Genomic DNA, 24,287 nt, shown 5'->3' on the forward strand with positions numbered 1-24,287 from the left:
CTGTATTTTTGCATACAATTCAAGATGGCGGACGCAAAGGCGAAAAGGTCTATTTGATCGAAAAGAGCATTTGATTCAGCCAATCTTGTTTGTCGCAACGTAGTGTGAGGTTCGTCGGGTATAGAGCACAGACATTTATTGAGTCGTTTCTTGAATGAATCTTTTGAACAGCCAGTGATATTTCGTATGTCAGAGGGAATACTGTTGAAGAGTTTTGGACCCTGAAGAGCTAAGCTCTCACAAATAAATTTGCAAAAGCTACTTCGTTCGATTGTTCCTAGTTGGCATTTTCAACGAAGACGGCTTATAGTTGAACAGTGCGTCACAAATAGCGATACTTAGATTGCACGGAAGCGCTTCAAAACACCAGCTTTTTTGGAGTTTTGTCTCGTTTACCCAAATGCTTCAATCTCGCGTAGGTCAAGACTAGAACCCCCAATACGAGAAATTTGCCTGACCGAAAAAAAATCATCATCATCAATTTTGTTAATTGTCAGAATCGTTTACTCACTGGAAATACGCAACTTTCTGAAGTTTCGTTTTTTTCGGTTGTGCTTCATTTTAAAAATAACGAAGATGAAAAGTTACCATCATTCCCGCGAAAGAAAGTATTCCGACTAGTTTACGAAAAGTGCGCTCGCTCGGCTAATAGAATATCTCGCAAATTAATATATGCATAAAACTGACAAAGTCCTTTCTTTTTTATGCTTAGGTGACATCACCATCGATCCTGACTTGACAATAAAGAACCAAATTTGGCAATGCATAATTATTACGAGCGGCCAAGAAAGTTTGTGTGACGCAAAAATTGCGTGATAAACGAAGCCCTAGAAAAACGCCCACTGAAAATTGAAACTAGGAATTTATTGAATATTTCCCTAGTGAAGTATTAAACTTTTTGTTTTTTGTAATTATTATAAATTCATAATTTTTAAATACTATTTTTTGAAAGTCAAAGGACAATGAAAGCAAATTTAAGCTGATTGGGTGGATATTGGGCGGACGGGCGTTTTTCTTCTTTTTTTTTTGCGAATGAAAAATGAATTTTTGATTTTTGAATTTAAGGAAATATAATTTATAATATATTATATTTGATTGTCAATGTCAAAAGATATTTCTTTACTTTACAAATAATCTGCTGTGTTCCTTTGCCACTTATCTGGATTGTTTTAGTAGGCACTTTTTGATTCAGTATCTTTACCGTATTTCAAATGTTCGAATTTACAACTATTTAGTTTCATGTTATTGTTCTCAGTCCAATCAAGAAAGTTTTAAAAGAGAAGGAATAACAATGATCCTCTTTCCTTTGAGTGATCCTCAGCACATTAACACCTGACGCTATTATATATTTCCCTCTCTCATAAGTTCTCGGGTTTCCGACTTTTTAAAAACACAATAGGTGTATTATCAAGTCAATGTCCAATCAAATCACTCGATTCTTAATCGCTGAGAGCGCAAGCGCATTTTGAAGCGTATCATAACATAAGACGAAAAATCATTTCTCACATTTTTTGTATATAAAATGTGAAATTTTAAAAAAGGTTTCAAATTATAAACAAAATTGAAACCCCATTTATCATGAATAACTGACGAAGGAAGATTTTTCAATATCATCGGATCAATATAAATATATTTAATATATATCATTTAAAGATAAAATAAAATCTTTCAGAAAAACAATCCTATAACTTTGTTTGTTATCAAAAGTTGAAAAGTGTTGGCAAATCAAAAAAATACATTAAAAAACATTAACTTTATGTGTTTTGTTGTATCGAAACTAGCACTGGTAATTTTCTTTCTGAGTTTTTCTTTTCAAAACATCTCGAGAAGTGATAATTTCAAGGATTGCATTAATTCTGAATTCTCATTAAAGTTTTATTTGTCAATTTTCGAGACAGTAAACCAAAATTGTTGAGTACTCCTGACCATGTACAGGCCTGTACAAACATTTCCCATGAGAAATCCTCATTAAATTTCAATGTTAAATCAATAGCAGGTTGAACATGATTATTGTTTCAAGTTGTTCAATAAGTTATTTCTTGACAGGTTGCATGGTATCTTATAAAAATGTTCGACAGTCACAGCATTACTTCATTGAACGTTTTCTATTAAATTTTTCCATCATTCTTCCTTCCTTTACCACAATCAATAAGCTCAATTACAGATGGTACATATGCTTTGGTGTGGAGAACGTGACAGTGACAGTCACAAGTTGCAGGCAATACAAACTTTGTTGGGATTGACCTAGATAATGAAAGAAATAAAATTTTAATAGCTAAGCGACTTGAAGAAAGGTGATGAAAATTTTCTCTGACAAATTAAAAGATACTCATGAACCAACAGTATAACAGAGTATAACTCCCTTTTGGTCAACTCTTGCCATCCCAAAGAAAAACTGAAAACCCTCTCTGGCTTACAAAAAATAGCCATGAATAGGGAGACTCTTTAAAAAACATAATTTACCTTGTGTGTAGCTATTCAAGTCTGATTCCAAAATGTTGAAGAAATACTGTTTTGTAATCAAATACAACTTTCTTTCCACACACTCTACATGAATCATCCAATTTTTCCTGTGTTCTCTTTCCAAAGCTGACGTTTTGTTTTCTATTACGGTATTACATGATGTATATTACTTTCTTGCTGTAAAAAAACAAAATGGAGGACAAATTCTCGGAAGTTTTCAAACCGAAAATTCAGAATTTTAAGTGCTCTACTAGAATTTAAATCCTATATGTATGCAAAAGATCTATGTACCACAAGAAAGCCACACTTCTATACTTTTCATAACGATGCACACATTATATTTCGAAAATTCCACGAGTAGCTACCTAACTTTAAATAAGACCCCCTAAAATGTAAAGAAAAAATTATCCTTCAACTTTTCTTCGCCAAATCTCATCTCATAAGCATGCTTCTTCTCTCTCTTGATATGTTTTGTGTAGTTCAAACATTCCACAAGATCATTCAGCAAAAATTCTTGATTGGTAAACAGTTTTTGTAGAGAAATCTTTAAAAATATCTTGGATGGTCAAGAAAAATCTTAGTAACCAATTGTCGTAAAATTGTCGGTTTGCCGAGAAACGCAAAAAAGGACTGGGGCGATATGCCAAGCTTCACTTTCTATTATAGCGATATCATAATAGGGAAATCAATGGAAACGGCCCGCGCAACGACCGCGTTGTTATTCCTTCTCTTTTAAAACTTTCTTGGTCCAATCATAAACTATGTTGAGATCATGTTGCAACTTGAACGTGTCAATTATTCGTTGGATTTCTTTAAGCATTCTAGTATCGTCAGCAATGCTTGCAAGGATTGAATACCTGATATTATCATCAATATCAGAAATCATCAGAAGAAACAAAATTAGCCCAAGTACTGTTCCTTGAGGTACTTCTGATATGACAGGGGCACTCTCGGATTTGAAGCCATTTAAAAGAAAAGATTGTTTTCTGCCATTCAAAAACGATTAAATCCATCGCAATAACTTTCCTTTGATCCCGAGCTGAGACAATTTATGTAGCAAAATTGCAAGATCAACTTTGTCGAATGCCTTACTGAAGTCCAAATAGATTGTTTCGATATCAATACCTCTCTCAAGGTATGATAATATTGTATTATAATGTTCAAGGAGTTGACTCAAACAAGATCTACCTTGTCGAAAGCCATGTTGGGAGTCATTAAAAATGTTATTCTCTTCTAGATAATTAACAATGTTTTTTTCGCACAATCTTTTCAAAGGTTTTCATTATCATTAGATTTACAAATCTTCCATTTGTGTGTCTGACAGAGGGTCGACTTTGAGGGTCGAGTTTAAGTTATAAGACCTTTTGGTACTAGATGCGATATCATGTTGTATATGTAATACATCGTTTAGGAGTCTCGCTATCTCCACCGTGTTCCACCGTGAAAACGGTAGGTAAAAATGTGCACTTTAGAACTGTGGAAGGTTAGAGGAATGTAAACATTGTCAATTTTTTTCTTTCATTTAAAGAGAATGGTTTAGATATTTGAACATGATATCAATGATAGTTTTATGGATCTCTCCTGCCTGAAAATTTCACAAAAATTCATCTAGAGGAAAGGAAGTTAGGCAAATACTTTTTTATTTATTGGTTTACGGATCCGCCAACGTTATTTTTGCCAAAATAAAAAAAAAATAAAATAGAGATTTCAAAAACTTTTATTTACTTTTTCTCCTCCGACCTTCAAAAAAGAAGAAATAAATAAAAAAACCTTTACTTAAACAGGAAAACAAAAGAAAAGAAGAGAAAAGGGAGAGGGGGTTAAATGTTCTAACACAGCTGTGCCCTATTTTGTCAATGTAAAGATACTTCCCTTAATGTCAGGGAACTTCCCCACGGAATTTCCCTATCCACAAAAAAACAAACTAAATTATATAACTCTTTGCAGCTCTTTGTGTACACAGTGGATTTTCTTTATTTTTTCTTTCTTTTGTAATTGCTTTTATTTAAAAAGTCCATTATGTGATTGTTAAAATTCAAGAGTAGATATCAAAATAGGCATACCAGAAAAGTGAGATGGGGGAACCTAAGTGGAAGTCACCCTAAAGTGGGAACCCTGAGGGTGAACCCTAAATGGGAACCTATGCCAGTCTTACATATACACATATCAGTCTTTATGTGTACATTTTTATGTTTCAGTTTATTTTTAGTGCTTTTTATCCATGACTCTATCTAACTATAACAACATCTTGCACTTTATTCTTTTTTCTTTAAATCTAAAAAATCGATACTTTAAGTAATCTCATAAAATTTTATTTTATTATTTCCTCCGATTTCAGATTTTTAAAAAGAAAATAAAAAAAATTTAACACATCAATTTTATTTTTATTTTTTTTCCATCCTCCTGTCCAAAACTTTTCCTCATAATGTCCGTAAACCAGAAAATAAAAAAGTAATTGCCTTATGATTAAAAGGAGTTTTTTTACCTACCGTTTCTCTGCTAGTTTTCCTTATGGGAACTGGAATTTTACCTACCGTTTCTTTTACAGGAAAAAGCGGTCGCTAAAATCAAAACAATGGAAAATTGTTTGGACGCGTGCGCAGTCAACACTACTAAACGGTGTATTAAAAAATCCACCAGAAAAATGACACTAATGCATAATTATCATCTATCTATCTATTTGTTAAGTACCATAGCTTTGTGTAATGTCGACATACCTTTTTCAATTTGTGTTAATAAAATGACTGGTAATATTCGTGTAATAAAGTATGCACAAAGATAGCACTAATATAAAAATTATGCATAAATTGACATTTTATTAAAGTGTAATCTTCCAGTTCTAGAAAATTAATTTTGCTACTCTTGAAAACCAAAAATAATTATATTCTCTCGTCTCTTAGAGCCATCCCTTCGAAAAACCATAACATTACACTTATAAACTAAAGCTGAAAAATCAGCAGCAAAGGTGCAAGATTAATCCTTATTTTGGCTGACGGTAAATTATTCTCCTAGGATAAACACAGCAAATGACGTCATATTTCAAATCAAAAAATTGATCTGGACTGGACCCCTGATTTATAGCAACAAAATACTTGCTTTTACTAATGTGTTGTGCTGTAACTTGTAGATCAAATCAGGGGTTTTAATATTTTCATGCATGGGAAAGAAAGTACGACAACATTACTACTGCTTTTAATTTGCTTGTTTTGAAAGTTTAGTGTGTGTATTCTGTCGTTGTGGAATGAAATTTTGTCTGAATGGCGTCGAAACGGTATTTCTTTTACAATTGTGAAGTTTGATATTTTATTGTTTTGATGAGTACAAAGTTTCTTAAGGTACTTTGTTGGCTTTATGTAATTTTTTTGTAAACTTGCATATTATGTTTTGCATATTTTCGAACTAAATCCAACCACAGCTTTTTTCAAGATGGTAGATTGAAAAGCAAAAAGGTCCATCAGAAAATTTTTCAATTTCCCATAAACTTAACTCATTTTTGCTTCTTTTCACTTTTCAGGTTGACATAAAAGTTTGATATATATATATAATAATTGGTTCTGACAGGGTTTTTTTTCAAACTCCAGCAGCACGTCCCTCTCAGCCATCAAACTCAGTGTCCCTGGGTTGGAATCCAACTAGCTTTACTAAAGCACTGACTGCGTGAGGCTGTTAGAGCCAGTTTGCCTAAGAGTGAAATAGTGTACAAGCAGTCATTTAAACTAGATTATTTCTGTAATTTGTTGCTTTCTCAGATATACTTTAAATAAACGCACCTCCTCTTAAATGCTCTTAGGCCTAGAAAACCACAGGCTGGCTCTTAAAACAAAAAAGTTGATGAACTAAGACTTCCAATGGTATGGTAATTCATAGCACTATATAATTTATAAAGAAAAATTAATCCTCAAAATGAAGATGAAAAATAATGAAGAAGAAAAAATGACGTTTTTTGTCCTATTGCTAAAAAATCAATTTTGTGGTACAAATGTTGAAGACTAATTTCAGATTTATTGCATAGAAAGTTATAGGTCTTGGAAGGTTGTTGGTAGAGTGAAAAAACAGCAAAACGTGCGACCTTCTAGAGACTGTAATTGATGCAAGAACGTTAGGAAGAAAATAACTAAATTTATTAGGAGGACTACCTCTGTACCAAAAATGAAGTTTCAAAAGAAAGCTTCAAAGGATGAAGAGTTAATTTTTTCCTTCTAAATTTTTCATCTTATTCTTATTCTAAATTTGAGTTATTTTTCCTAGAAACTAAACACTCTGAATCATCTTTCAACAATAAACAATATTTTATAAATGAATTATTTGTTTGAAAATGGCAATCAAAGTAAGGATTGGTTAGTGCACACTTAGTAAATGGACTTAAACACTACAGTAAAAAGTTGTAAAACTATTTCCTCAAAAAGGACCACCACTTAGTATCATGGTGCAAAGTTTCTATTCACAAGCCATTTTTTATCACCCACCTGGTGCAGAACTGGCTCCTATAGCTTAGTAATGACCCCCTGCTCAATCTTAACTTTCAAGGTGGCTTGAAGGTGAAAAAAATAATATATAATTGAATTTTCTTTAATTGTAATTACAAACACTTTTTACAAAAATTTGTGTCAGTTTAAGCGAAGTATAACTTGATTTGACTTGATTCATCCTATTAAAAATTTGGAGATTTGATGTTTCACAGAAAAGTGCTACCAAGGGGTATTCCGGATCCCAAACTACCAAAAACCTGTTCTACAGCACTCTCAAAAAGCAAATCATTACCACAAATGCAAATCAAAAAGTGATATGTCTTGGGGATTTCAATGCTACTACCTCGGCATCACTCTACAATTCATCCTTGAGAGAGAACATTGTAATCGAAAACTTGGTCAACAACGATAACGGCGAACGTTTCCATGATCTCTTCCAATCGTACAAACTTTCAGTCTTGAATACGTGGTTCAATCATAAACTTTGTCGTAGATATACTTGGCATTCGCCAGATGGGAACACCAGAAAGGTATATGATTTTATTCTCTGTTGTAGCTGGTTGAGACAGTATTGTATGAACTGTCGAGTATACAACTCATATGACTTTGATAGTGACCATCGTTTGGTGATCGCAAACTTATCTACTCCATGCACCAAAATGTCACGCTATAAAAAACATCAAATGAAATCACCAAAGAAACGTTTTGACTTCAAATCCCTGAATCGTGCTGAGACAGAACAAAACTTTAAAAGGAATCTCTCCATCAAGCTTGAGTATATTCAGCCAGAAATACAATCGAATACTCAACTCAACGAACACTTTATTACTTCTATTCAAGAAGCTGCAGACGAAACGATTCCGAAAATAGTTTCCCGAAAACTACACCAGCCGTGGCATGAGGATGTAAAACTTAAGGAACTATATCAACAGAAAGAACTATTGGTAATGAGAAATGCCTGTCCGAAAAAAGTGAAAGCCGTTCGTAAGAAAATCAGAACTAGAGCTCGACAATTACGAAATCAATTTTATAGAGATGAAGCCGAGAAAATAAACCAATTGTCCATTAACAGAGAACTTGATAAATTATTTGCCCGTGCCAAAAAGCAAGAAACCACCTTAAAACCAGTCATTGGATCATGTCCTCCAGGCAAACTTTTGAACCATTTTAAAACACATTTTAACCCAGAAGACCCTTCTACAACCCAAACACCTGAGGAATTTCTGAATCTTCCAATTTTCGTCAATGCTCTACAGAATATCTCATTGAATTCTGAATTAAATGATGCACCCCCAACCGTTGAAGAAATACAGAAACACTTACAAAAACTTAAAAATAACAAGGCATCTAACGAAATTGAACCGGAGCTCTTGAAAAGATGTACCGAACCAATCATGCTTCAGGTGATACAGAGAATGATGTTCAACCTGTGGGATAATCTCGACATCCCTGGTGTGTGGGGAAACTCTAGACATTGTGGAAAGGGAAAGGTTCAAAGAAAGACCCAACAAAATACCGCGGAATTAGTATAGGATCAACCGTCTGCAAATTAGCCATTAATATGATTCTTGAACGACTCAGACCCTGGTACGAGAATCAGTTATCGGATGAGCAAAATGGCTTTAGAAAGGATCGTGGAACAACAGACGATATCTACACAGTCAAACGAGTTCACCAAATTTCAAACAAAAAGTCTGAACCTACATTTCTTCTATTTGTTGATCTAAGAGCAGCTTTCGACCACATACCACGAATCTGGCTCTTTGAAAGTATAAAACTGAAATAGATCCATCCCTCGAACTTTCGAAATTATTCAAACCTTGTACGAAAATACCACCCTCACCTACGACGATGCTATGATATCCTTCAAAACGACATCCGGTGTGCGTCAAGGGGGACCCGAAAGTCCCTTTTTGTTCAATTTATATCTAGACTTCGTTATGAGAGTATTTATCGAAAAATGTAAAGATGATAACCGAATCAAGTTCTTCAAACACAAATATCGAGTCAACCCACAAGCACACTCTCGTGCAGAAAGATCCGAGATGAGAGCAAGTGGTATAAGAACTTGGGGAGAAGCGACTCTCTCTTGGTGTGGATATGCTGATGACATCGTCCTCTTTCTACTTTCACTCGAGGGTATCAGTGCTGCAACAGAGCTTTTGGATTTAACTTTCACTGCCTTTGGTTTGACAATCAATGTCTCGAAAACCGAAACAATGACCATCAATCAAGAACAATATCACGATTCTATTCGTGAAGAGCAACTCAAAAATGTCAAAGAATTCAAATATCTTGGTGCTGTCCTTAATCACCTTCAACCAAACACAGGGGAAGCAGAAGTCAATCAACGAATTCAACTTGCAATTGTAAAATTCGCCCAAATGTCTAACCTGCTACAAAACTTCCAAATCAACCTACGTGTTCGTATCTTCTTCCTCGACAGTTTCGTCAGGAGCCGGTTAACGTATTCATGTCAGAACTGGAACTTAACGTCTCTCCAGTACGACCGCCTCGATGTCACCTATAGAATGTTTTTGAGGAGAATGGTCAGAGGTGGATTTCGTTATATAGGTGAGGTCAATAATGATTTTCGATACGTCATTAGCAACAACCAGCTCCACACGTCAGATGTTAATGTTTTTATCAAACAACAACAACGAAACTACGCAGCTCATGTTGTGAGAATGCCTTCTGGTCGCTTGAGTAAATTGTTAATGTTTAATGATGATAAAAATTGCAAACGTGGTAGAATTTCTTTGACTTTACTCGATCAAGTAATTAGAAATGAGAATTGTTCGATTGAAAAGTTTTGTGGACTGGCTATTGCAAAGAAAAATGCAAGATAGACAGAGAGTCTTCTTAAAGGGCTCTCTGTCCTTATTTTCTAGGAATAGGAAATAGTAAAATTTTATATATATATATGTTTAAAGCCGCTGCGCCTGTCGCAAGTCAGGGACTCCAGATTGCATTGGTTGGGTTTTTGAGTGGTTTTTGGTGTTTGTGTTTTTCTGCTTGGCTTTTTAAACTTTATGTCTATTGGTTTGTTGGTTCTTTTTCGCATAAAATTCTCATTTCTTGACAGGATGTTTGATTGGTTTGATTTATATATTTACAAAAATTCAAAAAAATGGAAAAAAACATATAATTATAAAAATATTAGTGCCTTTTTATGTTTCATCTTTATTTTATTTAGTATTTTCAACACTTTCTCTCCTTGAGGTCAGATCTCTGATCTTCACCATATATATATATCTTTCGAAGGACTTTTCTGTTTGACTTGAAATTTGACAACCTTCTTAAGCTAAGGTTGAACTACCACCAAGAAAAAAAGCTCAATTTTTGCAATTGCAAATCGAAAAAAAATTCTCACAATTATATTTGACTGGCAATTGTATCTGGATACACTTTAACTCTGGGTCCGATTACTTGATTTTTATCATCTTTGCTTTTTGAGAATAATCCTTAAGAAACAGCCAACCAGAAATGAATTCGTGGTCACAGCTTTTTTGTTCAAATTTTCAACGTTTTCAGGTGACATTACCAGACCAATGTTAAAAGATTCTCATTTCTTAGTGCTTAGTAATTCAAGGTTATTCAATATTATGAAAGATTGAATACCATTTTATTTAATAACACATCAAATTTTATATAACCAAGAATAATACTAACCCTAATCAACATTTGAAACCACACAACCATAATTTGAAATAATTTTCTTGATTCCATCATTTGATTCTGTCTTTTAAAGATTTCTACGTCTGTCCGCACTCCATTCTTTACTGTTTTCAATTTCCTTTCCTTTGAAAAGCTGATTTTTCATGAATTTTCAAGAAGTTTGTAACACGATCTTGTTTACATTATCTTTTTCTTTTGAAAGTTATTTCATTATTTTGATAGGAGGTTTGATTTTTGTTTGTTTTACATAACACAAACAATAAATTTGATACACTTATTTTTATATAAAATCTAGGCTTTCTACTTTCTTGTAATTTTGCATATGCTTGCAAAGACAGACAACAAGTACACTTTAAAAGCCAGTTTTATATTGTTTGTTTTCTAACATGATCTAAATAATTCTTTTCGTGAGGTGCATGATGATTCATTTTGTTTTCACTTCATAGAGCCGTCCGCTCCTCCAAGACGAAAATCAATAAAAGGAAAGCCAGTTAAAAGGTAACAATTTAATTCCCTAAATCTGTTGTGTTATATTTTTGTGAAGATCAGTTCATGGTACTGTTATAAGCGAGTTTATGTATTTGCACTTTTGAGGATGGTAAAGTGACTGAAACGATTTGGAAAAACCCGCAATTATGACCCGCAAAATCGAGGACGGTAAAAGTTCTGATTTACCGTCGTCCTCAGTCGATCAGGACGTAGACAAATTAGAACCTCACCGTCTCCGTCGTAGAAAAACATACATACATAAACTTGGTATTGTTTTACTGTGCTGGAATATAATCTAGAAGAAGTTTTTCTGTTTTTTTTCTTTTTAGGTCAATCGCTTTAATTGCTGAGAAGGATGACACTCCTATAGATATCAGGGAAGAAGAGAATACAAGACCAAAAACTCCACTGAGACCACCAAAACCTTCATTACCAGACAAACCTGTTGAAGCAACACGCCCCGAAAACCAAGAAGAGATTGTATCTAAAAAGGATGTACCAATCGACTCAAAGAAAGCCCCATTAAAGCCTCCTCCACCGAAACAAAAGTCTGATTTGAGCAAATCACCAAGTCAAAAGAGAGCTCCAATAAAGCCACCACCACCTGCTAAATCAATTCAACAGATAGACAATAATAAAGAAATAATATCTAAAACAAAAGACTCTATAACTTCAGACATCACTTTGAAAAAACCTACAACTCCTGAACCAGAACATAAGAAGGCACCTAGAAAACCACCACAGCCAAATAAACTTTCACATGAAGATTCCGCCCTTCAGTCAAAACAAGATACCACTGAATTGAATAAAGAGAAAATAATTGATGAGAAACAACCAGAAATTTCGCAATCACCTAAAGTAAAGAAAGCTCCTCAAAAACCACCTCCTCCAAAACAAGACCAGCGAGAACCTGAACTGCCTTTACCAGATAAGGAAAGTGAATTGTCTAACGAAAGTAAACAAACTGAAATAAGTGATTCACCAAAGCTAGAGCAAAAGGAAGTAAACGAAAAAAGTCATAAAGAACCTAAAACGATCCCCAAAAAACCTCCACCACCTTCACAGGCTGATAAGGATTTAAGCAAAAGGACAAATTCAGTGTCTAAGAAAGGACCAGAAAAGCCAAGACCACCGAGAATCATAAAGGAAGGGCCTTCATTTCCACAACTTTCAGAAGGAAAGTCAACACCACAAAAACCGCCACCACCAAAATCACCTTTAAGGAAAACAGAATCTACACCTGAACCTAGTGCGACTAAAAAAGAACGCCCTCCTATCCCAAAATCACCATCTTTAAAAGCCAGAAAACCTATAGGAGAGAATCAAAGTATGTCTGAAGAACAGAATACTCTATCACCGCCCAAAGCAAGACCAAGACCTGTTCCACGACCACGCAAAAATGACGACAAACCTGCAATAACACCTGTACCAACCCCTAGACGTAAAGAATCTGAAAACAACAACGATAACAAGGAACAATCTTCTAATAACAAAATGGAACAAAGTTCAACAATAAAAGATAATTCAACGAAGGAAGATGATGTTACCAAGACAGGCAATGAAGCTTCTACTGTTGATACATTGACTTTAGATCCTGATACTCCAGTTAGCATAGATACAAGCTCTACTGTTGACAAAGATTCCAAAACCTCAGATATCAGTTCTACCATAGACACAGATGAAACACTATCTATGGAGCCCAAAACTTCAGATAGTCCACATAAAACAAGCGGTGTTAAACAGAAAAGCAGGACTCCTGCACCTTACGAAAATATTGAAGTACAAAGCCCTGCAAAATCACCAAAGAAAAACGTATATGTGAATGTAGAGGTTGATGGTGAGCAAGCCTTGATAAAGGAGGAGACTGGTGGTGACCAGATCTATGATTCTCCAATGTCACCTTCATCTAAAATGTCAAAAACTCTACCAAACCCTATCACCAAAGAAACAATAACATCAAACGATGTAAATCTAGTCGAAGAGTCTTTATATGATGCTCCTGCTTCTTCAGCAACAAAAACTTTATCTAGTACGACTTTTGATTCTTCAGTAAAAACACTATCTTATGATCAGCAACAATCATTGATGGAACAAGAGGCTCTCTATGATGCCCCACCACGCTCCCCAACTAAACCAATCAATATGAATAGATCAGATTCTCAAGATAGCATCGATGAAAGTACTGGTGATGCAATATATGATGCTCCACAATTCCCAATCAAATCACACGGGCATACTATAAAACCACACGAGAATACCGTTGATCCCCATGTGAATATGACATCTCCCCACAGGAACACACCAAAGTCAAATGCCCCTTCACCCCCTCTACAAGAGCAACCACAGGAAGAAAATATATATGCTGCTCCAACCAACCCGGTGACTGTGGATAGTCAGGATGCAGGCTTTGATAAAGACCGTGTCATTGATTTACAATCTAAGAAGAAATATAGGGCACCACTACCTCCATCCTGCCCGACAGGTATGTTTATTGTATCAAATACTATACCAAGTGCATCAGAAAAGTATTTGTCAAGATATTGTAATGAAAAAGTTCCATTCTTTAGAGGAAAGTTTGACTTAAATTTTGGTATATAAAATTCAGTCAAATAAAAGTTATGTAAAAAAGCTGACTACCCCAAAATTATAAAGATCACGTAATTCAATATCTTAACAAACCTGTATACTTTTTTGGCGTACCTAGTAGTACAGATATGTCTTCGGATTTTCAAGTCGCAAGTTGGTATATTTTGCTTTTCAAGTTTTGTTTTTGAAGCCATTGACATCGATTATCTTGAGCCTGATTTTCTCTTGACTAACCAAGATTGTTAAAGGTTTTATTTTTACACAAGTGAGTGTTCCCGTTTCATATCAGCCTCATGTTTATATCAGGACGGCGTCTCCCTATTGTTATATTGTGCTAATATAAGCAAAAAAATGTTTTTCTTTTCCACTTTCTGCCCAATCTTGCTCCACATCCCTGTCAATTCGATGTGAAAAAGCTTGTAAATTTAAATTGTGGTTAAGGAAAATTAGGATTACTGGTATTCATACGCTTACACAAAAATGACTGGTTGCTTTGTTCACCAACAGCTACTTTATCCAACATTGCACAACGACCAACACCGATGAACCCCAATGCACCAGTGGTTTCTTATAGTATGATGAGAAGTGAAGAAGAACAGGGTGGTGATGGAGAAGAAGAAACTATCTACTCCAATATTGAAGGTTAGTATTGGGGCTATTTCTAAAAAAAAGAACACTCAGACTCAAATTTCCCGTCCAAGATAGGTTTACTCAATAGGCCGAAAGGAAACATGGGTAATCAGGGCCAGCGCACTTTGATAACGGCTCTCTTTTGGTATAAGATCCAATATTGAACGTTAGCACTGGGCTATTTCAAGGGAGGTTTGCTTAATAGGCCATTTCAGGGTTAGCCCATACTAGATGTCAGCCGCGTTTTTTTCTACGCAATTAATGTCTATTCCACTTTGCAACTTTTTCGAATGTTTTGAGCCCAGGTTTTCGGGCTCCGCACATTCGATTTTTTGGCGTCACTTTAAACTTTTGAAGCCATTGCAGTAAGGAAAAATCGAACACACAGTCATGACACGCACAGCTATTTTAGGGTCGAAAGGAATCACAGGTTAATCAGGACCACTGCGCTCTGATAAAGACTTTCTAAAAATTTTGGATGTTTTTGTGTTCAACGAACGGGAAGCTATTTAAGGAGCGTGATCAGACCTGATTACCCATGATTCATTCCGAACCTGAAATAGCCTATAAAGCTGGAAATCTAGGAGTCAGTGAAATTTTGTGAATATTTTTGTGAATATTTTAGAAAGGTCTATTAGGCAACTGAGGAATTAGACAAGAATTCAATAGATTCCTCACAAATTCGACAAAAGTCCTGGGGGTTTGACTTCCAAAAAGCGACCTTCTCAATGTAGGTGGTAAGTTCCTTAAGATTTCTTCAAGTAAAGGCACTGTCTAATTGGATACACCGTATATTTAAAATGTTTAACCTTTAAGGTAAGGGTGAGTGATAAATCTATCGATTCGTTATAATAGAATGTGTTGTTAAAAACCCAATGTTTTCTAAATCTTTTCAAAGGACAAGAAGAGGAAGAATCTCTATATTCAGCGCCCTTGTCGACGCCCGTTAAAAAGCCACCCACGCCGCCCTGGAGTGACAAGTCCCGAACCCTAAGCGACCTTTCTCTAGCCACGTCGTCTGGGTCAGCAAGAAGTAGCATGGCAAGTAGTCGGTCATCTCGTGGCTCATCTGTCATGGCTTATGAGGATATCCCTGAATATAAAGTGAGTTTTTTATCAACTTTGCCGACATACTATACTAGAGCCCATCCCCGAGCGGTTTGCGTGATGTCGTGGAAGAAACGTGATCGTGATTGAAAAGATTTTTGACCCGTGATGCGTGATTTGGACTTTTCGAAGAGATGCGTGATTAGCCAAGTTTTTTGCTATTTTATGTGATCGTGATTGAAGACATATCGTGATCAGAGTTACTGCTGGGGGGGGTGCCTCCTCATACTATGACTTGATACATATACTTAAAGATTAAGGATAAAATTGGATGATTAAAATATTACATACATTTATAGTTTGAGTTATTTAAAAACAAAAAGCCGCCATAACGACCTCGCATTAACTCATGCCTTTACTCTATAACTTGAAATTTTGGAATAGTTTTTAAGATAAACGTGCATAGCGAGTTTATTTGCACCTGTTAGTTTGTCTTTTAGCGGCACTGAGCTAATCGCTAATCTCCACCGTTTCTCAATCCTGGCCGATCACAATCTTCTGATCTGATCTTATGATCGACTTTGATATTATACCGGGTGCGCCACAAAAAAGTTTCTCTCTTTAAAAATAATCTTCTAGAAATCTAAAGATTTTAAAAGAACCATTTCTATTTTACTGGAAAGAAGAAAGATAACTTAAATTTTGATGGGTCATTTATTAAATTCGATTCATTAGATCAAAAGTTATGTTCAATTGAATAAAAAAGTTTCTTTCTGAAAGTGCTCGAAAACGTTGAAAATCGACCTATCAAATTTTTATATTAAAATTGGCAATCGCAACAAGCTTTTCATGATTAAAAGCATTTTTCAGTGATTAAACACATAAAATTTCGAGACTGAAAGGCCATTAGGGTTTAAAATCTTCATCAAAATCACTTTAATTTACTTTTACCGAAATTTTCCTCCGATTTTCGGTTTTAGATTGGATAAAGTCTATGTAAGGCTGGATTTACCTCGAAACCAATATTTTATGTATTTTCATTTTCATGAATTTTACCTGATTTTTTTGCCTTTTTCGACGAATTTTCTGCCTTTTATTGAAATTTAACTTTCCTTTACATAACAAAAGGTCATTTAGACAGCTAATTATCATTTTTAATGACTGAAACGAAGGATAATGATGTATCATGTAATTATGCTTCTGTTTAATTTTATAGGTCGATTTTCAACGTTTTTTAACAATTTCAAAAAGTAACTTCTTTTTTTTCTATGAGCATAACTTTTGATCTAATGAATCGAATTTAATAAATGACCCATCAAAATTTAAGTTTATCTTTCTTCTTTCCAGTAAAGTAGGAATGGTTCTTTTAAAATCTTTAGATTTCTAGAAAATTAGTTTTAAGGAGAGAAACTTTTTTGTGGCCGGTATTTGGTTGTCAAACAAGGAAAAGAGGTGCAAAATTGGCAATTTTCGAGCGATATTATTCTCAATCACCAGTGAACAATTTTGTTAACACTATTAGGTACCCGGTATGAAAACAGAAGCAGGTCTCGATTCAACAGCATCCACACCATCAAGTTTTCGTGACAGTAAATACGTTGACATGACAATGAGTAGCCCGCCTCCGCCAACTAAACCGCCCCGCCCTGGGAGTATGACTAAAAGACCAGATAGTGGATATGAAACAGTTGCACCGCCTCCTCAATCACCATCCAGAGCAGGTCAGTGTTTCCTTTTCAGCTTTTTCTTACAGATACCTCTACCTTATCGACCCTTACTACGCCAAAGCTCATTTTTGCTCCATTTTTAGCCCGACCCTTATTCGATTCTGATTCGTAACGAAAAAACGGCAATAACGGCTGGCGTAAAAAGGGCTGATAAGGCATTGTGTCTTCGATATCCATTAGCATTATGTTTTATTCGAAAAAGTGAAAATTTCGAAATATAGAGGGTCTTATGTTAGGATGCAAACCCAGCAAGAATTTGGCATTTTTATGCAACTTCTTAGCATTGCTGGGAATTAATTGGCAATTTACAGGTAAAAGGCTCTAAAAATGGCATTCTTAGCTTCAGTTTCCAAATTCCATGATGGTGGTATTCTTACCATATTCCTAATATTTTGGCCGATTTCATCATAAATATTCCTGAATATTCTTATAAAGTATATTATTATAAACGAAAAAGCGTGGATTAGTAGATATTTATGCACTCGTTTGTAATAGATCTTAATTTCGTTTCGCTATTTCAGAAATTCAGAAGCGATCACTACCGCCTCGACCGCCCGTTCCAAAATCCGCCCTTCAACAACAACAACAACCTCAGATAGATGATGAGAAAGAAAATATAGCTGTTGAAACAATGTCCCATGAGGTTTGTGAAATTCCACGGTGATCTTTTGAGTCGAAATGTTTTCCACCGTCTAAATCCAAAGTAAGGTAAACCAAGGGTAACCTTGTTTGTTTTGAAGAGTTATTGGGATCAAAACTCGAGTATGAAGAACTTAATGAAAAAAAAAAAGTCTGAAAGTTGATAAGCGTTTGTGTTTAGTATACAATCATGGATAAAAATGTTTGAGACAAACACAAGAATTTACACTAAAAATGCGTAGAAAACAGACTCCCTTCCCCCATTTGCAATGGTCAGTGCGCACGACTTTCCCACCGTTCATTGAACATTGCAAATGGGGGGAAGGGAGGAGTTAGATGTAGCTTTTGCCTCATAATTTTCATGTCCACGATTGTAGACCATGTCAGAAATATAGAGGCGAGCTACACTGTAATTTGTTAGAGATGCGGTGCTTGAGATAGTGTGCCTTTTGTGAAGGGAAGCCCGGGGTGGGTTGCAAGCTGACGAGTATGTACCGCTCGACTGTCGACTCTTCGACCCTAAGCGAGACTAAAAAGAGGAAAAATTGGTAAATATTAAATTAAATATTAAATTAAATATTGGTAGATTTATTGGGACTGATTTTTACTAATTTTGACCAAATTTCCATCTTTCAAAAATATTTCCAACCATTACAGGGACTTCCAGGATTATATACCGGGTGACCCACGAAAAATTTCGGACAGTTTTCAGCGTCTCGAGGCCGAACAAATGTCTCAAAGTGCTTGAAATTTTAATATGTAGAAAGTAGATATTCTAACTTAAAGTTTGAGCTATTACTTTTTAAATTTGACCTACAAGTTCCCTACTTATGAGCTTTTAGAGTCAAATCTCACTTTTCGGAAAGAGCGAAATTACGTCAAAAAAGAGGTATCAAATTGTTTTATTATCAATCAATCAAGCAAGGTCATTAAATCGTTAGAAAAGAGCATGTTAGATATTTTAATTCAATTTTAAAACTTTAGATTCTTTACTTTCACAAAATTTATTAACAAGTTATTTGTTCAGAAAAGAACCACCACCATACACTTTCTAGCATATTCCAGGCAGACCCACACTCTCTGTTCTTTCATAAGACGCGATATTTTCATAAAAAAGGCAAATTTTGCCTATTTGCAAAATATTTTTGATGAAAATATTTACAATAAATTTATATAAATCTACTTCGTTGTTAATTTATTATTTTACAAACTTTAATTACCTACAACACTAATTAACGAGGTCGTAAAACATCAGCACACTCGAAAAACACAATGTTAAAGATAAAGAAAACAATTATAATTTGATACCTCATTTTTGACGTGTTTTTGCACTTTCCGATAATTGAATTTTGACTTAAAAAGCTCATAGATGAAGAACCACTGAACCAAATTTAAAAAGTTATAAGGAATTTGAGGCTGAAAATGGTCCAAAAAATAAGGAAGTGTAAGGAACTGCTCAGGCTGAGAATAAGAAAAAAATTAAGGAAAAGTTAGAGTTAAACTTAAACTAGCACACAAAATCTTAAAGAAAAAGTTGATAAAATATTACCAAACAACGTTCAATAAACGTCTTTTCTGAATTTTAGTCAGTTGTTTAACCAAGCATCAAATCCTGTCCAAGCTTAACAGCTAAATAAATAAGAAACTCGATAAGGAACTTTGAGGTTGAAATTCTCTGGAAAAATAAGCAACTCCAGGCTCGGAGCCAGATTAAGGTTCCTTATAAAAAAACGTGTAATTTATTTTAATTTTTACTGTTTGTGAATTCTGAAGCATGTAGCAATACGGAAGTTTTTTCTACCTATAATGGATGAAAATCGGAATGAAAAGATATGGAGAGAAGAGTTGAAATTGGAGTGAAAATTTGGATATCAAAAAAAATAGTTACATTTCACGAATCAAAATTTTACTTTTTCACACTTCTTACAATTTTCTTTCTCTATTGAAAATGTACTTCATTTTTCTTTTGGTGGAACATTCAAACAATTTAGGGAAATGACACTTTCAGAATTGATTTCACTTTCTTATTTTTCTTTTCGAAGATTTTTTTCTTTTTCGTGCAAACGAAAATTTGGCTCAGATAAAATCGAACAACTTTACTCGAAACCTCACTCGGGATCGGAGTAAATGTTCGAGTTACAGAGATTCGGAGCAGTGGCAATAAAGTGAAAGTAGCCTAAGAAAACACTCTCAAAGGGAAAAATTTTTGTTATAAAGTTTTAAAGCGAAGAAGATCAAGGCTAACGAAAGTCCATTTATTCTTCTCTAATTCTTATTCGTCCAAATCTGAAAAGTTCCGGAGAGTCGCAACGACATTTCGAATTCTAAAAACACGGCTATTCTAGAGGTCAAGACAGTTTAAGTCAAGACAGGTTGCGATTTTTGATAAGTGAATGGATATATATAAAATTGATGAATATTTCAAATACATCATATTTGATTGTGATGCTTGCTTGATGTGATGCTTGTTGATTTCGATTTTTTTCTTCTTTCGCTTTGACCTTGCTCTGCTGCTTGTCTTTTAAACGAACAAGAATAAGAGAAAGTCTTCATAAATGCTATTTAAGGCGATTTAATTTGTTGTTCTACGGGCCCGACCAACCCAATTTTTGCTAAAGTCAAAAAAATAATAATATCGAATTTCCACTACAATATATTTTACACACTAGTTATTTGTAAGAATTAAACTTGAATAAAGCTGAAAATTAATTCAACAAATTGAAAAATCATAAAAATCATAAAAAGCATTCCATACACTAAAATTTTATTATGATCTTCTTCGAAGATAAAAAACAAAGTGAATTTTTGATCCAGATACTTTTCTCGGTACCTTACAAACCCTGATAAATGAAAAATTTATTCTTATTTTACCGACCGACCGACCGACCCATATTTTTCTAACGATCTGTCCGTAGAACAACAAATTAAATTGGTCTCGCCTAAATGAAATTCAATATTTTTAACGGAGAACATTTTCTATGTGCTTTATTTATATGTAGAAAATTCTCGCTTATTCGAACTTTTAAATTTTTGAGTCTTCTGAAATAAAATTACTACCCATCAAAGAGACCCTCGCAATAAGCACTCTATATTTCAAACAAGTTCGATTTCCCGTTAGAGTTCAAATAAGCAAGACCCCAGAGTACAAAAATAACAGCACAGTCGACGCTCTTGAATTTGATTTTCAAGGGGAATTGGATTTTCATCGATAAAGGAGCTTATCGAATAGTAAAGCGTCGTTTATGAGAGTTTCTTGTTGACAGTGACTTTTAATATCATCGAATAATGGAGCGTATCAAATAAAAGAACGTCGAATCAGAGTTGAATTCTATTTTTAAAACCTTCACAATAAAACACTTTCTATATATCAAACAAGTAGATTTCCTGTTTCGAGTTCTTGTTAAGTGTAAAATTTTCAGTAAAAAGAAATACAGAAAAAAATATCCACAGCATGCCATCCACGCCTCTTTGCGTTGATTACTTTCGTTACATGGTTTGTTTGACGCCCTGTCGTAAGAAGATGAAACAACGAAAACAGGCTATGAAACAATTACACCAACTTTCATGTTATTTCTCACCTAAAAAGTTCAGAAAGGTACTACCGTAGAATGGCTACACTTTCCCATTCCCGGGGAAACATTCTTGGCACATTTCCGCGATCTTTCCGCTGTTTATTTTCCAGGGAGCACAGCAATAAAAGACTGACCGCTTAAAAAGTTGAAGTCCCCTTTTTACTGACCCAAAGTGTTGGTTTTTTTCTGCTGATGAAATGGCAATAGAAAAGTTTCCCCGGGAATAATACCATTCTATGTAGTCTGAATCGCAGACTTCCTATATAAAATTTTTTTTTCGTTAGAGGATCACCAGAAGCCTACATACTATGGTATTAGGTGGGCCAAAAGGGTCACATGAACTCAAAAACGTAGCGTCTAAAGTGCAGACTTTCACCGATTTCAATCCTGCAAAGATTTTTCGAAATTAAATTAAGATACTGCTTCTTCTCTGCGTGCCGCTGTGCCCTCGCTCGTCAATGATTCATATATTTTTAAGGTGTGGTTGTTATTGGAGAGTCTAGAGCTAGACTACTAATTTACATCAGTTTTACTCAAAAGCTTCTTTTACAGTAGTAGAAAAAACCTACCTAGAAGTTTGTTTACTTTTTTGAGTGTTTGAATTATTCCAACTGTACGACTCCCGTACGGCTTTTTTTCTTCTTTTTGACTTTGTGGCAGGATTGCTCCTACGTTTTGTGTTAAAAGAATAGTGGTCTGGAAATCGAAACTAGTTATTGGAGGACGGTGCTAGATAGAGAAAACACGGTAACAAGGATGCTTACTTATGTTTCCCTATTTAAATCCTTTACCAGCCGATATTTTCAATACAAAAAGTAGAAAAGCAACTACAAGAATGGCACAAGCGATTTAAAAACGTCAAATTTTTGATTCTTTGCTAAATCATCATCAGGACAAATAAAAATATCACTTGTATCATTCTTGTTGATGTTTTGAATTTCAAGCCTAACGAGATGCATAATTTTGGAGTTGCTTTTCTACTTTTTCCCTATGTTTCCATACTTACTTTTCTGTCTAGACTGCATTGGATTCGAACTTCTATCAGAGTGTGGACAGTTTGCGACGTGAAGGATTACAAAGTGAAGGTGAGACACTTTAACTGTTTAATCCAAAACTTTTTGGAGCCTTTTGATGGATGGATTTTCTTACTTTTCTGATTTTTAAGCCTAAAAATAATCTTAAAATGTTCTTATTTTCACCATTTTGTTAGTATTTTTCTGCAATTTAACAAGATGTGTGTTTTAGAGTCCGTAAAGCCTTGAAACGTTCCAAACTTGCTCTTAAAATTTTGACCATCGAAGCCTTTTGTTCTTATATAGTTTATCTTATACCCTCCCTTTACCCTCTCTAGAGAACACTCTTTAAATTTCTTCATGATTATGCCAATGATCCTGATCATTCTTAGTTGTTGACCTTAAGTAAGTTTTCTCAATTATCCTGATTTTAATCCGTTTTTAGAGTTATCTTCCGATTCGGATTCTGAAAGTGAAGACGAAAACACTTCCAATGTTGCCGAAGACTCCAAGGTAATTGAAATTCTCCTTACTTCTTCAATAAAAAGTTTGATGGTTTTCCGAAAACTTTTTCGCAACTTTTTAGATGCTACTAGATTGACCAATTTTGGTCAAAACTAGTGACGTTTTGAGTAGGTACCCTGGAAAGTTTCATGTGAATTGGACGATCATTAGTGTCAAAATTTGTGATGTTTTATTTTTGCCATTCCTGTTAGTCTCCCCTTGCGTGTCTTTATAGAATTGATGTTTTACCAAGGTAGCCCAGTAATCTATGACTTTTTAACAGTCGTTCGATTGTTTTCACATTTCCATGCCCAGCCGACTGGGCTATGTATCAATGTATGAACAGGACATGGGAAGGAGTGGAGATTCGATCCTGGAACCTCTCTTTTCAGGCGCTGACCACTCTGCCGTCCCTCCCTAAATTATTTCCGTCCTTATCGGTTATCATCTTCAATTTCAGACAATCGATCTATTATATAGTCAAGCAATTTTTCATGTGCCTTTTTAGCTTCCAGTAAACGGACGCTGCCCCTGATGAAAACACTAGAATGTTAGTAATGTCTTTATAGTAAAAACAAAACTAGAAAAAGTGCCCTATTTGGCCGTCAACGGATGCTGCCCTGTCTTTCTCAAATATGACCTGATAATTTATAAAATCACTCTTTACACAGGGATTCGAGAACAAAAGTAAACTGTTTTACATCGCTTATGAAATCTTGACAACGGAGAAAACCTTTGTAGAAGCACTGGCTCTCATTTGCGATGTAAGTTTCATTTATACACCCTTCTCTCTCCAAAATCTCAAAATGAAATCACTTGGACTAACCGCTAGTTTTCACACAAAATGAAACGTTCGACGTCCATCTAAAGTCCATAACATTGACCCAACGTTGACAACGTTGAAATCGTGTCAGAAATTTTACTTTGGTGTCCTGTGGGCCCTAGACGCTCGAGAAAGCGCACATTTCTTGATATTTTGAAACGGGAAACAGGGCTATAGATTGAGGAACTGGGTACTGCAATGGCTGATCGAGAGCTGTGGAAGGAGGGCTATAGTTTATTTCCGACCTAGGTCCTTTGGATCTAGATCGAAGGATGATGATGATGAACGTTGATACACGGTTGTGTGCTTAAGCCAGCGAAGTGGTTTCATTTGTCACTTCTCGAAATGAACTTTTTGGACCTACCTCGGAGGTCCTATAAATTAACCGATGTCCGTCCGTTCGTTCGTCCGTTCGTCCGTTCGTTCGTTCGTCCGTCCGTCTGTTACCAGCTTTTCTCAGGATTGGCTCATTAGTTTTTTTTGATTTTTGGCACAATGATGCAAAATGGTAATGCCCAAAATGTGACGGAGCCCGATTTTCGAAAAAAATTTATTTCCGGCCGAAAATGCCGGAAATATGCCGGAAAAACCGGTTTTTTGGCATTTTCTCAAGATTTCATCATTAGTTTTTTCTGATTTTTTGCACA

General features: G+C 35.0%; 1 protein-coding gene across 1 annotated transcript in view; it reads left to right on the top strand.

The window, feature by feature from the left end:
- The window catches only part of LOC136809734 (FYVE, RhoGEF and PH domain-containing protein 6-like), a 41,235-nt gene that overhangs the window by 1,493 nt on the left and 15,455 nt on the right, over positions 1 to 24,287 (top strand). The window contains exons 2-10 of the mRNA XM_067066281.1: positions 11,057 to 11,108; positions 11,429 to 13,581; positions 14,193 to 14,327; positions 15,214 to 15,419; positions 16,885 to 17,083; positions 17,611 to 17,732; positions 22,319 to 22,385; positions 22,759 to 22,826; positions 23,489 to 23,581. Coding sequence (XP_066922382.1) covers positions 11,057 to 11,108; positions 11,429 to 13,581; positions 14,193 to 14,327; positions 15,214 to 15,419; positions 16,885 to 17,083; positions 17,611 to 17,732; positions 22,319 to 22,385; positions 22,759 to 22,826; positions 23,489 to 23,581 — 3,095 coding nt within the window. The remainder of the gene's footprint in view (positions 1 to 11,056; positions 11,109 to 11,428; positions 13,582 to 14,192; positions 14,328 to 15,213; positions 15,420 to 16,884; positions 17,084 to 17,610; positions 17,733 to 22,318; positions 22,386 to 22,758; positions 22,827 to 23,488; positions 23,582 to 24,287) is intronic.

This window comes from Clytia hemisphaerica, unplaced genomic scaffold, assembly GCF_902728285.1.
Source record: "Clytia hemisphaerica strain Z4C2 unplaced genomic scaffold, Clytia hemisphaerica genome assembly, whole genome shotgun sequence".
In the NCBI taxonomy this organism is placed as follows: Eukaryota; Metazoa; Cnidaria; class Hydrozoa; order Leptothecata; family Clytiidae; genus Clytia; species Clytia hemisphaerica.